At 37.2% G+C, this 15,596-nt stretch overlaps 1 protein-coding gene across 1 annotated transcript in view; it reads right to left on the bottom strand.

The window, feature by feature from the left end:
• The window catches only part of XDH (xanthine dehydrogenase), a 60,957-nt gene extending 45,568 nt beyond the window's left edge, over positions 1-15,389 (bottom strand). Inside the window, exons 1-9 of the mRNA XM_058177756.1 lie at positions 15,221-15,389; positions 10,547-10,604; positions 8,229-8,325; positions 7,028-7,136; positions 6,664-6,790; positions 6,276-6,337; positions 4,485-4,553; positions 2,525-2,593; positions 1,206-1,292 (exon numbers count right to left, since the gene is read on the bottom strand). Of these exons, the coding sequence (XP_058033739.1) occupies positions 1,206-1,292; positions 2,525-2,593; positions 4,485-4,553; positions 6,276-6,337; positions 6,664-6,790; positions 7,028-7,136; positions 8,229-8,325; positions 10,547-10,604; positions 15,221-15,268 (726 nt within the window). The 5' untranslated portion in view covers positions 15,269-15,389. The remainder of the gene's footprint in view (positions 1-1,205; positions 1,293-2,524; positions 2,594-4,484; positions 4,554-6,275; positions 6,338-6,663; positions 6,791-7,027; positions 7,137-8,228; positions 8,326-10,546; positions 10,605-15,220) is intronic.
• Between the last annotated feature and the right edge of the window lie 207 nt (positions 15,390-15,596).

Below are 15,596 nucleotides of genomic sequence, written 5' to 3'. Positions count from 1 at the left end.
TTGTTTTGTTTTGATGGGAAAGATTTTTTCCCAAAAATCTGAACTTTATTTTTTAGACAACCATTCGCATTTTTCATTCCATATTTGTTTCAGACAGATATTCATTCTTTGTAACAGAACCTGTAGAAAATTCTGATTTTGGAACCAACTTATCTAGACAGGCCAGCAGTAAATTCTGGCAGCAATCTGACATTCAGAGTGCAACCATTAGGTCTGGGTGGACAACACAAGAAGAACTTCTGATAGTGATTTTGTTGTGCCTGGACATGCTCGAAAATATATGTGTCCAACCCCATTTTTGCTTTACATCATCTAGGAGTAACAATCCACAGTTTTGGCAGTTCTGCCATGGAATAACACCCTAAAATCACTGTAACACAATTTGCCCAACCTATTTTTATGGGCATAGATATATATTTTCTTGCTGCTGCCTTCTTCTAGGATTTTTTTTGTTATTATTATTTTTACCTCCCAATATAATCTACAATTATATTCTCTGAAAGGTCTCCTGGATACAGCTTCCTTGACTAAGCAAGATCAGGATGCTAAACGCCTGAATACAAACTTCCTGAATTGTGGAACAAATTGCTCAACTAAGGTGAATAGATAACTTTGATGCTAAAAGGAGACAAATATCCATCATCAGATGTTTCCTGGTCAGGACCCAGGCGCAATTCAACCTCTGTGCAGGGCCATTATCCTAGACTGATGTTCTGTGGTACAACAAGCTACATAAACAGAAGAGTTACAGATCATTTTCAGCAGCCAACTGTTGCTTAATGCCTTGGGTCATTTGCACTGCTTCTGTATAGAACTGCAAACTGTTAGTGATAACATTTCCCATCATATCTGAGAGTATTTACTTTAAGATTAAAGAGTAATGAATCAAGGACTTCCAATTTGCATATAGTTGTTGACCCATTTTCTCCTTTTTTACACAACCAACCAACCTTTTTTTCTTCCTCCTTCTCTCTCAACAGCTCTATATAGTTCCTAATTTACCACTGAAATGTGTCAAGGGGGGAAAAAAGCTGATCACATAACCTTCAAGTTAGCTCCAGACAATGTCTTTAAGTTTATTCTTCCTTAAAGTGGTGCCCTCCAAATATATTGACAGAGTCCTAGTTTATGGGTACAAACCAAGAAGAATACCAGAAACTTCCATAAGGAAAGTCAGTTAGCTTGGCAAGGAAAAGAAAACTCACCAATAACTCAGGTGGGAATATAGGCTCTTGGGTAGGGTCTAAAGGCTGGAACTCAGACATATTGAACAGAGTTGTGGTAATCAGTCCCTGCAGAAGAAAAACATATATATATATTAGACAACCCCAAGATCAAGTGGATCATTGTTTCAGATATATTTCATTACCTAAACAGAGAAAAGTGACTTCTGACTTCCTGCCAGCTTAACATAGCTGACTGCCTTCAGCAACCAATGGTGGCACAGCCTACTGGTTTCTGGAGAGCTAGGATGAAAGTACTCTACCTGATCTCCAGGGGCTGCAAAGAGGCGTCAATCTACCTAGCCTCCAGAAGTCTTAGCTGAGACTGGTCTACCAAATTTCTGGGGGTGGCGCAGCAGTGCAGTACAAATTTGTGACAACAAATTTTCCAAATTTCAATCCCACTAGCACCATAGATTTTGGACACATTCAGTAAATTAGGTCGTTTGAGATACCTTGGTTCAAAATTTGTTGCCCTATGATGCATTGTTTCACCTAATTAAAGGTTACAGACACAAGAGAGAGAAGGAGAGAAAGAGAGAAACAAACTAGAACTAAGGAGACATTTCTTAATGGTGAGTACAATTAACCTGTGGAATTCCTTGCCTTCTGAAGTTGTGGGTGCCTCATCAATGGAGGTTTTTAAGAAGAGGTGGGATAGCCGCTTGTCTGAAATGGTATAAGGTCTCCTGCTTCCACAAGCAATTGGACTAGAAGACTTCCAAGCTTCCTTCCAACACTTTTATTCTATGTTCTAAAGTAGGGGTCTCCAACCTTGGTCCCTTTAAGACTTGTGGACTTCAACTCCCAGCTTTGCTGGCTGAGGGACTCTGGGAGTTGAAGTCCACAAGTCTTAAAGGGACCAAGATTGGAGACCCCTGTTCTAAAGTGTTTTAGTAGTATAAAATTATAGTATATACGTCTTTTTTGCTTTTTTGGTTTTGTATTATTATACTATTAAAGAATATTTTCATGTTTTTTTTTATTTTTGAATATGTAAAAAAAATTAGGACTAGTAAGAACCTTCAAGAAGTATCAATATTTGTTCAGATACTACATGAGCAAATAATACTTAAGTCAGTTTCCTACTATCCAATAATTCCTAATTTGTTAAAGCTACAACTTCCAAAATTCCCAAGCAAACAAACTAGTAATTATACTGTGGTACTTAAGAAATCTGAGAGCTGTAACCCTAATCCATCTGTAGAACATTTTGCTGGGGATAATTTCTCCAACTGTTTATTTGTACATAAGAAATTACCAAGAGTAAATATCTATATCCAAAGGTTTCATAAACTTACCGAATTGTCTTCTTTTTCATTCATGCAACAGTCCAGGCCATTGACTTGTTTATCATTGCACCCCTGAACCTTTTAAAAAATATAAGACATGATAAAAATAGCAAATTAACAGACATATTAAAAAGAGGAAGATCAGAAAATTAATAATTCTTTTTTTAAAATCTTCATTTTTTTTCCTCTTTTTTTTCTTTTTGGGTATTTTAATCTATGTTAAATTTTCTTTCTTATTTATTTTTTCCTTGCATTCTTGCTCTTTCTCTCTCACACACATATAGATACACCAAGTAAAATACAATAGAGATTTTAATATTAAATAATTAATCTTAGGAGTGAAATCTGCTACTGGGTATATACAAGTTGAGGCAAGCTGGAGGACGCTTTTTCATTTTTTCTTTTCTACTAGTACTCTTTCCAATACTTAACTTGGAATGAAAAAGCCAAATAAGGTAGTGCTTGGCACACTCATATCCTAAATTATTGCTAACATTGATAGGATATTTTTTTTTCTTTATTTCCAATTTTCTAAGTAATACAAATAACAGGATGCCTGGAAATTGTAATTATATAATTTGCAATTATGACATACGTACACGCACACACACACCTCATTCACTTTGATGAAAGAGAATTTTTGTTAAAAGAATTTTTTGAATTTCTTTCAGAATGGAAGACAATTACACGAACTTTCTCATGGGTAAAATGTTCTTACATGAAAGATGAAATACCCAAAAGCTGAGTGTGAATATATTCTGCTTCTTTCCTTTTACAATGATCCCTTCAATGATCTGCAGTCCCTCTGACTTCACACATTGCATTAAATCCAAAGGAAGATCTCACTGGGTTTTCCCACTGGGGTTTTCCAGTTAAGCAACCCCGCTGTCACCAATAAGGGGAAGTCTAAGGAGTTGTTGGAGGTAATTATAAATCACACAAAGTATGCAGTTCTATCCATATTCACTCAGTAATAAATTTTATGGTACAGGGTAGGGGTTGGCAACCTTAAATACTCAAAGAGCCACAACGGTCCTAACTGAAAGCCCTCCCCCCCCCCGTTCAATTCTGCAGCTGACCGGAAGTCTAGTTTCCCTCACCATAGAGTCTCCTCCTAGCTTAGCGTCCTTTTTCCTCTCCCTGTCCTAACCAAAAGCCCTACCAATTATGGAGCCGACCAGCGACAGGGAGCTGCAGCAGAGGGATGAAAGAGCCATATGTGGCTCCAGAGCCACAGGTTGCCGACCCCTAGTATAGGGCTTACACTTAAATTAAAAGATAAAGGTTTCTCCTGCCCAGTCATGTCCAACTCTAGGGGACAAAGTTTATCTCCATTTCTTTCCGAGGGAGCCAGCATTGTCCGAAGACATTTCCGTGGTCATGTAGCCAGCATAACTATACACCAAGGCGCATGGAAGGCTGTTATCTTCCCCCTGAAGTGGTACCAATTTATCTACTCGCATTTGCTTGCTTTCAAACTGCTAGGTAGGCAGATGATGGGACAGGAACCAGAGCTCACCCTGTCGTGTGGTGCTTGGGACTCAAACTTAAGCTGTCAGCTTTCCTGCCGACAAGCTCAGCGATTTAACCCCTGAACCACTACACCCCCCTGACACTAAATTAGTTAGCACCTAATTGTCAGCGCTTTTAACATGTGATATGGCAAATCAGAATACATGAAAAGGTTCAGTAATCATTCCTTGTTTCCAAATAATCCTGGAATTATAATTATGAGGACACTGAGAGTCTTTAACAGAATCGCCAATATTCTCAATAGTTATATTTCTCTTTATTTCATGGGGTAGGGAGATGTGGTATTTAAATGAGTTTTTTTAATAAATTCACTATGTCAAGAGTGATAAATAATCCAGTTACAAGAAATTACATAACATTAAAATAAATATTATTTTATTTCCTTCAGAAATACTTTAAAAAGTTGAAAGGCATCCAACTGGTTTATGCCACTTACCGCATTTTTTTCTTTTCCAGCCATACAGCAACCTTTTCCTTTTACTAGATTTCCACAGCATCCTCCTTCCTAGATAGAAATAGGAAGATCTAGAAATACTTCCAAATAAACTATGGAGCGCATATGAAAGAACATGCAAACATCTGAAGGGTTGTGCTGGATCAGTTTCAAGTGTCATGGATAAAAGATAGGGTTTGGGCTGAAGACACTGAACTTTAAGTCCCCATTCAATTATAGAATGACTTTGAACCAATTATTGTCTCTCACCCTAATCCACTTTCAAGGTAAGAATTAAATCAGGAGAAATACCACTGTAAGTTATCCTGAGTTCTCAGAGAAAAGGTAGGTTTTAAAGGCAATAAAAACAATATCAACAAATCAATAATCAATTCCCATGGTGGACAATTACTGATTTATTTTGTACCTTGTTTTTTATTATACAAGAAATCAAATCAGCTTACAATTATAAAAACAATATAAAACCAATACAATTAAAATATGAAAAATTAAAATTGAGTGCCAGTTTGTCTAATGCAGTGATGGTGGATCTTTTCTGGACTGACTGCCCCCCATGCATGTGGGGGAGCTGCATGTGCCCTGCCCCCATGCATGCGCAGCAGAGACCTGAAGACAAGCTAGCCGGCAGGAGGCATGTGCACATACGCAGCTGAGCTGGGGTGATGGTTCGTGTGCCCACAGAGAGGGTGCTGCGTGCCACCTCTGGAATGCATGCCATAGGTTTACCATCACTGTCTAGTGGATAAGGTGTTAGCCTAGAAACCATGAGACAGTGAATTCTAGTCCCATCTTAGACATGAAAGACAGATGGGTGACTCTGGAGCAGTCACTCTCTCTCACCCCAATTCACCTCACAGGCTTATTCTTGTGGGGAATATAGAAGGAGAAAGTAGTATTAGGTATGTTCACCGCCTTGAGTTATTTATAAAAATAATAAAAGCAGGATGTAAATAAATATTAAATCTAAATTAAAATCAATATAATCAACAAATAATTGATACGTGTTCCTCATTTTTCTAAATGTTGGAAGAGAAGTGACCCAATTCATCTCCGAAAGGAAAGCATTTCATAGGTTGGGAGCCACATAGAAACCCTCCACCGTGTATTAGCATTGGGGCATCTTCAAAAAGATCTCTCCTGACAAACAGGCTGATACTTGGGAGGGCAGTTCCTCAAATTGTCAAGCCCTAAACAATATTTAACTTATGCCCTACAGGCAAGTAATAACTACTTTAGTTTTCCACATGGGCAGGTAATCCCCATACCTTCCATCAGCCAGCATTCTTCCTACTTATTTTTGCAGCAATTGTGATTTCTGAACATTCTTGAGGGGTAACCCCTAAATGCAGGGGGTTTTTTTGTTTTTTTTTTTGTTTTTTGTTTTTTTGATAGCAACATTTCTGTCTTGCCTGAGTATAATTTTAGCATATTCTCTCACTGACCCCATCTTCCAAACCTCAGTAATGTTCTGGAATATTTTCTTGGAATTGGATGATAATGAGAAACAAAACTGGGTATCATTGGCCTTTAAAACTCAAGATAATTATCCCTTTTATTCTATGGAGACAACATAGAGAACAACACTGAAATTGAAAGCCAGCCCAGTAGGAGACAGTGGCAAAGTACTTCAATACTATTGTCAGGTAAGCTACATAGACATGACTATGAAGTAACCAGAACTTTAGCTGAAGTCAAAGCAGATTCCATCTGCGCATTTACTTGGAAAAGTCAGTCTGATTTCATCACCAAGGCATTTTATCGTTAGCTCCTCACCTTTGCAAATGTTCTGTACCCCTCCAGGATGGGTCTGTATCCTGTACAGCGGCAGAGATTTCCTATGTTGCCAAATCAAGTTGAAAAGGTTAACAGGCATGTAGAACATAATAGAAAAAAGGTTATTTTAGTGTTTGCTTGGAAGGAATGAAGAAATTCCTTCCTTCCAAGACAGGAAACTGCCAATAGAGACAAGAATCATTTTCTCTGGGGCTTTGATAACTTTGGAAGGCAGGATTCCAGTGTCAGAAGACATGACAACAAATTCACCAAGTCATGAAAGCTCAACCTAATCGTTTTCAAACGTATTTCTTGCTTTATTCCATGGTGAAAAGTAATTGTGCCAATAAAGATGGGAGTTGTGGTCTACTGTGTCTGGCAATCTTACCTTGAAAAGCATCTTCAATCTCTTCCATTCTAGGCTGAGGGTGATTACGAAGCAATGTATACATGGACATGACAATCCCAGGAGTGCAGAAACCACACTGTGATCCATGGCTTTTGGCTATTCTCTCCTAGAAGAAGAATTGGTTCATACAATATGCCATGACAAATAAATTAATCAACTTGCTTGTAGTGATAGGTGCAAATGGAACGAGTGTCTGGTCTGGTTCACATATCGCATTACATATAAATAGTAGGATCTTTGGGTTTTTGTATTATATGAACTGCCAATTGTTCATACAATGAACTATAACTTAATTTAATCTGTGAATCATTTGTTAACACATAGACACACCTCCCCAGTTTACCTGTACAGGGTGCAGCCTTGTCTTTGTGCTTCCGATGCCTTCAACAGTGGTTACAGCCACATGGTGGAGAGCACAGATAGGGAATAAACATGCATTTGCAGAATAATGTCTGAAGAAATAAATTAAGGAAGTTGCTTGTTTTATAAAATCTTCATTTCCCTAAAGAAGTACAATAAAATCAATGAAAGCCGATGTTCAGGATTAGACTATCTCATACTGAAACTGGAACAGAGGTAGATTCATGGGTATCTCCCAATGTTTTGGAAGATGACACCTCCTCATTAGTTATGCTGATTGGGTCTGATGAAAGTTGAAATCCTAGGCAAACGTTGGCCAAAAGATGTAGCTTCTGATTACCAACACCATTATTGGATAAAGATGTGGAAGGTAAATGAGAAAGAGAATAAACTGACATCAAAGCAATGACATTCCTTCAGATAATCATAATTCACTGTCATTCACTGAAATTTGGCAAATATTAATCTAAGACACTAGAGTTGAAAAAGTACAGTGATTTTAATAAATGCCATCCAATGCTTCAGTAGTACCAAAATATTAGCAAAATTGTTAGACAAAATTTGAACGTTGAAACTTTAAATCCTATTGAACTTCAGGATTTCTGATATCAAAAACCATAAGGCTGGAAGGGACCTTGGAAGTCTTCTAATCCAAGCTGAAATTTAGCTGATTAGAAATGGGGAAAGTTAGTGCTACTGATAATCGTCCCAAAGGTCCTTTTTTCAGGAGGCAACTGGACTTTCTTGTTTTTCTTTGAAGATGTTTTGCTTCTTATCCAAGAAGTTTCTTCAGCTCTGGCTGGATGGTGGGGAACCTCTAGGTGACTTCAATGGCTCTCTAAAAGAATGCAAATGACCAGCTATCTGCCATTGAAGTCACTTAGAGGTTTATGACCTGGGTGACTGAAAATCTCCATAGACTCCTACTAATAATCCATACAATTATGGCACAGCAGTATATTCACATAGTTCTAACACGTATCTGTACAACGGACAGGAAGCAAAGATTTTGTGAAATATTTAATATTTCTTGCATGCAATCTTTTCTCGACTTGCAAAGAAATTGCAAGAGGGACAACTGATTCTGACAAACACATATTCCCAGATATCCAGCATCTACCCTGTCTATCACAAATTCTGCATGCCCACATTCAGAATCTTAGTGAATAGGGTACAAAGGATACATGATTTTGTTTCGGAAGTTGTCAAACTTGGAAATCATGACTGTGCAAGCACCACAGCCTCCTTCTCCACAGCCCAGCTTGGTTCCACACAAGCCCACTAAGAGGATAGAGCTTAAGGAAAATGTACCAACATGGCTAATTGCATACAGACCTTTATTATTGAAAGTCTGTGGTCCTGGTAACAAGCTTACATTGTGGTTCATAAGAGCAGGCTAAAAAAATCTGCCTTTTAAAAAAAAGCTATCTGGGTTTATTCACATGTATTGCCTGATGGGAAAACTGATTTTTAAGTATAGGGTTTAATCAATTCATTTAAAAAAAAAATCACACAATTATTGAACAAGACTGGACTAAATTGGCTATAGACTCCTACACAACATGCTTAACTTGATTACTGGATTCACAGAATATATCAAATCATAAACCAACCAAAATCATCAAGGCACAAAAGCTAATAACATAACATAATAACAGAATTGGAAGGGACCTCGGAGGTCTTCAATAAAGATTAAAACAAAATGTATTTTAATGTATTTATTATCATATTTAGAAACCACTCATCTCCCTCACAGGGGGACCTTGGCTAGTGTTTTTTTCAAAGTGATGTGAGTACAACCTCCAATTATTAACTTATTTAGTTTGCATGTCAAGTAACACAGCCAATAATGGCACATGGCCTTCTCATTTCAGTTCTTCAAGCAAGTCTTTAAATCAATCCGTTCTGAGCTGCTTTTTGCTAATCAGTGTTTTTTGCTGATGGCTCTGAGAGTTTATGCTAATTTAATGTGTTGTGTATAAAACTGCATAAAAAGCTGGAAGTCTCATAATTTGCCTCCTTTATGGTTTGGTGATTAATATGTCCAACTTCAATTGTGCATATATCTTTAAATAAATACAATTTTATACTTTTTTAATTGCTCGAGATGATCATCTGCTGAAAATGGAATAATTGATTTACATGCACTAGATATATTTATTTGTTCTACACATTTGTTCTACACATATGACTAAGGGAAAAAATCAGATTAGGCATAGAAGTATTTCTTGACGTTCCGCTTGGAAACATTCTTAATGTAATTATTACTATGAAATTATTTTTCCACGGCAACGCTATTTAACTTTTTATGAAAAACAAATAAACTGGACCCTAATGGATGAACTTTCCCCATTAGTCTGCTCTTCTTTCCCGGTCTCTCTTTCAGCATCTAAGACTAACTATGATGTAAGAATTAATATGCTACTTATTTTAAACAAGTGAGAAACCTTAGACTTAATCCAAACCAATGAATTAATGCCCTTTAATTATCTAGCCTATGGCTTTCCATCTTCTGAACTTCTGATATCCAAACTGAACTCCCTGGTTCAGTTACTGCAGGAAAGAAGCCCTCAATCATTACCTACAACAGAAGATAGATCCCAGCAACGGCCACATTCCTTAAACATACGTGCCAATGGTTCATTTAGGGTCACTCAATCCAAATTTCTGAGCTCCTAAACCACATTTATTGCCTAAGCTAGATTTGTACAACTTAAATGTAGTTGTTAGTGTGTGGTTGGATTAGGGTTAGGGTTGTGACCACAAGTAGAGTTATGTAATTCATGAGAAAAGGGAAGGTAAAGACATCTTTGTGGCACCTGGCACTTCGTTGGGCAGTTTATTGAAGCCTTATTACGTTATCCCGGAAATGTATTTTGGCAAAGGGAATGCCTATCCTTAGGAAAACGATTGTCATAAGACAACAGATATTGGAGGGAGAACAGTCATCCTTCATATCCTCCAGTAATGTCCAGCTGTAACTACAACATAACAGTTACTGCAATTGGTGATAACTGAGGCTATGTAGAAGAACTTAGGACTTGATATAAGGATCAGCAGATAAGTGGGAGGTAAGAGAGGTTGGGTGGTTATGGGGCATTGCTTGCTCATCTTGAAACCAGATCTGATTAGAAATAAACCATCCTATTTTCCAGGTTAGGCATTAATTTTCCAACATAGGAATCAATGAATGTAGAAGTAGCTCAGCTTCTTTTGTACTCATCCAATGCAAGACAGAAGATGAAAATTATCCATCTTCTCACACAGAGATTTTACTATCAAATTTCATTTGTGAAATTGTGAAATCTGAATATGCTTTCATTCAGTTTAATTCTGGCAACACTAGAAATATTGGGAATAACAGAATTAGCAGGCATGGAATCCTCAGAAATCTTAAAACTTATTCTACTGTACTCTGATCTGTTCCCGAATCCTTAGGCCACCTGGAACTATATGGACTATTTTAAATTCCATACAGTGCATGTTTCTTGAGTTCAGATACATTTCCTTCTAAGGTAGGTTAGCAAAGTAGTTTCTGGATCCACATTCTTCTCCACTATCTAAAAAGAAAAAAGAAAAATAATTTCTTAAAACACATTTAACTATAAATACATATGTATGCTGCAGTTAATTTCAGAAACAAATGAACTGATATCATCCATCAGCATCTGATTACATTGTAGAAGTCAGAACAGTCTACCATTTTTGAGTGAATTTCACAAACCACACAATGTCTTTGACTAAGTACCATTTCTTAAAGGAAATACCCCGGTCCTTGAGGTCGAATTACATAGCATTTACAATATAAAACTGCAGATGACAATGACTTTTGGAAGTAATCAGGTTCAGGCCTGATTAATATTGCATAGGAGACACCAACATGTTGCAAGACAACAGAAAGTCAAAATAAATTGTGGAAGATGACAATAATAAATCACTTTTGCATTGCTACCAAGCAAACGTTTTGGATATGTTGATGCAGTCACAAGGAGTTAAGCTCAGTTCAAGGTATATTTACTTTTCCCGTGGCTTTCAAACAGGTTTTGGTGCCTTTAATTATTCATGAGTCCTTCGGGAGAAGGGCAGTATAAAAATCGAATAAATAATAATAATAATAATAATTTTTTAAAAGGTTTCTTATATCTTTCCTTGTTTAGATTTAACTGTTAATAGTCTTACTGTTTAATAGAAATAATAATTTCAGCTTAAATAAATGGGCAATATTCTTACTGAAATTGTAGAATAAAAATCAACTACGTTTGACCAAAAAAACCTTGTACTAAACACCTCCTGTCATGTATTGAGAGCTAGAAGTATCTCTAGAAATCACAAATTAAGTGTACTTTGTCACCCTGGTCCAACGTAGCGTACTAGGTGCTCTATGCACCAAAGCTTAGGTTTTCAGTCACGAGCATGCAGAGTGTACCAAGATCTGGATGGCACTACTTGTTCTGCCAACAAAGCATACTTTCATTCCTAATTGCAGTACAAGACTGATAGACACTGAGTCAAGTTGTTCATTTACTCTTCAAGGTAGATATTATGGCACAGTTACACTGAACTCCTACTTGCTTGTTTTCCCACTCCATTCTTGCTCTACCTTTAAGCCAGATTTTTAATTGAGTTATTTGTCAGCCTTTTTCTGTAATGGCGCTTCTTGTTGATTCCCGATTACTTTCAATGTCTTTCTCTGGAAACTCTTCCCTGTAAGCTATTAAATATCTACACTGCCTAATTTTGCATAATATACAATAATTAACTGTGGTTAATCAGCTTATAGTTCAGTAGATTGTATGAACCCAGGCAGATGGATAGCCATTGCATACTCATGGTTACGTGAACTCCTTTTCTAGAGTGGTACAGCAGTAAATTAAAATACAAATGAACCACAAAGGTTGGGTATAATAGGCTAAAATGGGAGCTATAATTTGGGCCATTTGAGCAGTTTCAAGGTGCTGGGCGGCCCTGGGCCCCTATAGCTACCCACTAAACATGCAGTTTTTCCCCCTTAGTTGAGATCTTGAGCAGGGGAAAATTTTGACCTGCTGAACTCTAGCCAACATAGTTTTAATTGTTAACAATAACGTTTATTTCTATCTTTTCAGATTAGAATCAATTATAAAACTGCTTTTCAATTGAAAACTTTGCTCCTGGGTCAAAAAACCAAAACTCCATGCTTGCTTCTCTTCCTGACAAGGCACTGAATTGCTTTTGTTATTAACAGATTATCTCAGCACATTTCTTATGTTTGTGTAAAAGATCACTGTGTGGTTTACGTTGTGGTGGTGGTGATGATGCTGTAACACAAATTAAGCATTTGTTAACGTTCATTTTGCCTGGACTTGCAAGAATTTTAGGATAGGTAAATGCATGTTTCTTGGCATAATTTGGTTTACTGCCATAAAATGTGGCGATTAGTTAAGGAAGCTTTTTTGAAGGAGATTGAGAAAAATTGATACTAACTTTACAGAACCATAATATTTTGTAGCAGTGTGCTACTCAATAATAATTGCTGGGGAGGTAAAGACAGTCTGTGGAAGCAGAACGTTGGATTGCATAAACCTTTGGGATGATCCAGCAAGACTCAATATAATACATGTTAAACAACAAGCTCATAATTTCAAAGTCTATTTCCTCCTGCATGTTCATTTGTTATCATTTTACAGGAACTACTTGTCACATAAGAACTGAATCAGGACTAAGCTACATTTCTAATAAACAAAAAAAAAACCTTGTTGCTACTGCCATTGATTTAATGGGAGATCAATTTTCCACCAAAACTATCATGTGGAAGGGAAAAGGTCTGCCCCCATCCCCTCAACTTCCCCAGTCTAGTTCCTTCCACATATGTAGGGCCTCCAACTCCCATAATTTCTAGCCATCTATAGACCACCTGTTTTGGGAAAGCTGATTTAATGCTTATGTATTCAAACAAAGTCAAGTCAAGCCAAGCCATTTATGTAATATATCATCGGGACATTAAGCGTATAAGGAGTGGTAAAACTGTTGTTAAGTTAGTAATACAATTGCTAAGTGAATCTGGCTTCTCCATTGACTTTCCTTGTCAGAAGATTACAAAAGATGATCACATGACCTCAGGACACTGCAACCGTCATAAATATGAGGCAGTTGTCAAACGTCTGAATTTTGGTAGCATTTCATCATCTTTCCATGCTGCGGTAGCTTTTGAAGGATGTGAACAAATTTGCACCACAAAGCCCGCTTACGTCAAGGTGACTGTCACAGAACTCAGGTATCTTTGACTTACAGTGTGGACTCACTTTATGAAACAAGTAATCCAAATTATCTGCCAACCTTTTTCCAAGGTTGAGTTGCTAAATCAATACTGGCACCATTTCAGAGAATTTTTGACTCATAGAAGAGACAGGGCTGATGTAAAACTTACTATATGGCGGGGAGGGGAGAGGATTTGCAAGGATTTTCAGTTAATGTTTAGATCCGTAAAAGTCTGGAACAAACACTTTTGCACATTTTGTTTCATGAGTCGTTAACCCTTCATTGAATATATTTTTAACAGGGATTTGGACTCCGTCCACCTCCACTCTAGCCTCTCTGTGATTTTCAATGGGCCACACTCTAAAGAAGAGGTACATTGTGATTGCTGCCAGAATCGTTTACATGAAGAGGAAGGCTCCAGAAGCATCTAGATGAGTTGCATGCTTGTAACTACGAATATATTGCCTATTCTGCTTGATCTTTTAGCAGCTCTTGAAGAATTCAAAAGGAGGGGGGATCTTTTCCAGATGTCTGGTAAGCTTTTTTAGTTAAAGAATTATGGGCTGAGCAGGTCTTTCCTACATGCAAAGCATACAGTCTTCTGAGCAATGATCTATTGGGATAGGACAAAAAGATGTAGGAATAGGACTTCACTTTTCTCTTTATTTCAAGGAAGCTCGTGGTTAGAAAAAGTCAAGGGAAAAGAGAAGACCTCTGTTGGAATAAATGCTACAGAGATTTTAAAAAGCTGTGGTGATTGCATAATCCTGATCTCCAATTTAATTATGCATGGGCAAAAACAATATTCTCCTCTAACTACAAATTAATTCAGATGGTAAGCTACAAACCAGAATGTTTTTAAGGAAGTAAGAACAGTGACTTTGTATACATTGTTGATGCAATCTCCACCCTGGCTGTGCCCCATTCGTTACCTCTGAATGACAACCCTATGGTAGAACAATTGCTGAGGGTATCTTTTTTTAAGGCAAGCATCAGTCAGATGCTCAGCCATAAAAGCAGAATTTGACCATGCTGTATGTGATTAATCTAATTCTAAGCTATTTATAATGGAGTTAAAAGGGAGGTTTTAACTATGTTCATGAACTATATATCCTGGCAGCCAAAGCCAAATTCTATGCAGAGTCTGGCGGTAAAATTTTCTGGAGTATACCAGGACATTGCAATACAGTATATTTGTCTCTGAAATTCATCAGGAATGGAATAATCTACCTGTTCCTGCAGACACAGCATGGAGCCCAACTTTATTGGTAATCACTAATTTTTAATCTCACTGTCAAACAGAAAAATAGGGCTCTGGGAGGAGAAATACTTTCATAATTCAGTTCATCTTGGATGTTAATATGATAACTAAAAAGCAACCAAAGACAGGATCAGGAAAAGTTGAAGGCAACCAAGAAAATATATGTTATTTATTTGATTACATCCTTTAGTATGTAGCAGGTGAGATTGCATTAATTGTCTTACTTTGGTGGTTATCTGCAGTTTTCTTTAATTCAGCTTTATTAGGGTTTATTGAGCATTTGCTCAGCACTAACTTATGAAGGACACTTTTATAAAAGTGATGTCCCTGACTTCAATTAGATCTTTATCAATGCAAAAATGGAACAGAAACAGCCTGAAAAGTGCTATGCTTTTTTCCTCCTTTTTGATTCAAAGAAACATTTGATCCATTAAAACATTTAATTTCTTTTCAAAATCAACTACCCAAATTGCCATAATGATAGCTATTCATCAGTTCTTCATTCCGCTATCATTTATTGAACAGGTCAGTAAATTTCTTAAGAAAATATCTTAAATCCAGTACTGCTTCTCTGAGAAATGCTTTTGCCATCTGCTAAAGAAGGAAAAGAGCCATGGGAATAATCCCTGAACTAAGATGCAAGAAGAAATGTTATAAGAAACACGGATTCTCTCCTACCTTCTTGCCATTTACAAAGAAGACCAGTTCGTTCTTTTCTGGGGCCATTTTGCACTTCTTCTGAATGGAAAATAGGGATAAGTTCCTGGATCACACTCTCTAAACACAGCCGCAGCCTCAGTCCCAGAGATATCAAAACAGCAATATGAGAAGTTCTTAGGAATCTTTAATCTTATATTGCAACACTGGAAGAGTCCAAGTTATAAAAGAACCTCCCAGAGGTGTGTCAGCTTCACGTGGCTGGGATTTCATGCTCTGAAGTTAATAAAGGAAAGTCAGAAAAAAAAAGTAGTCTCCGCCCCCCTCTGTGCCATGAAATTTAATGCAATCTTCTATAGATCAGGCAGCCAAACTTTGGCAGGAGAACAAGATTGCT

Source organism: Ahaetulla prasina, chromosome 1, assembly GCF_028640845.1.
Source record: "Ahaetulla prasina isolate Xishuangbanna chromosome 1, ASM2864084v1, whole genome shotgun sequence".
Taxonomy (NCBI): Eukaryota; Metazoa; Chordata; class Lepidosauria; order Squamata; family Colubridae; genus Ahaetulla; species Ahaetulla prasina.
Note: the sequence above shows the minus strand (reverse complement) of the source record. Positions and strands in the feature narration are given on the sequence as shown.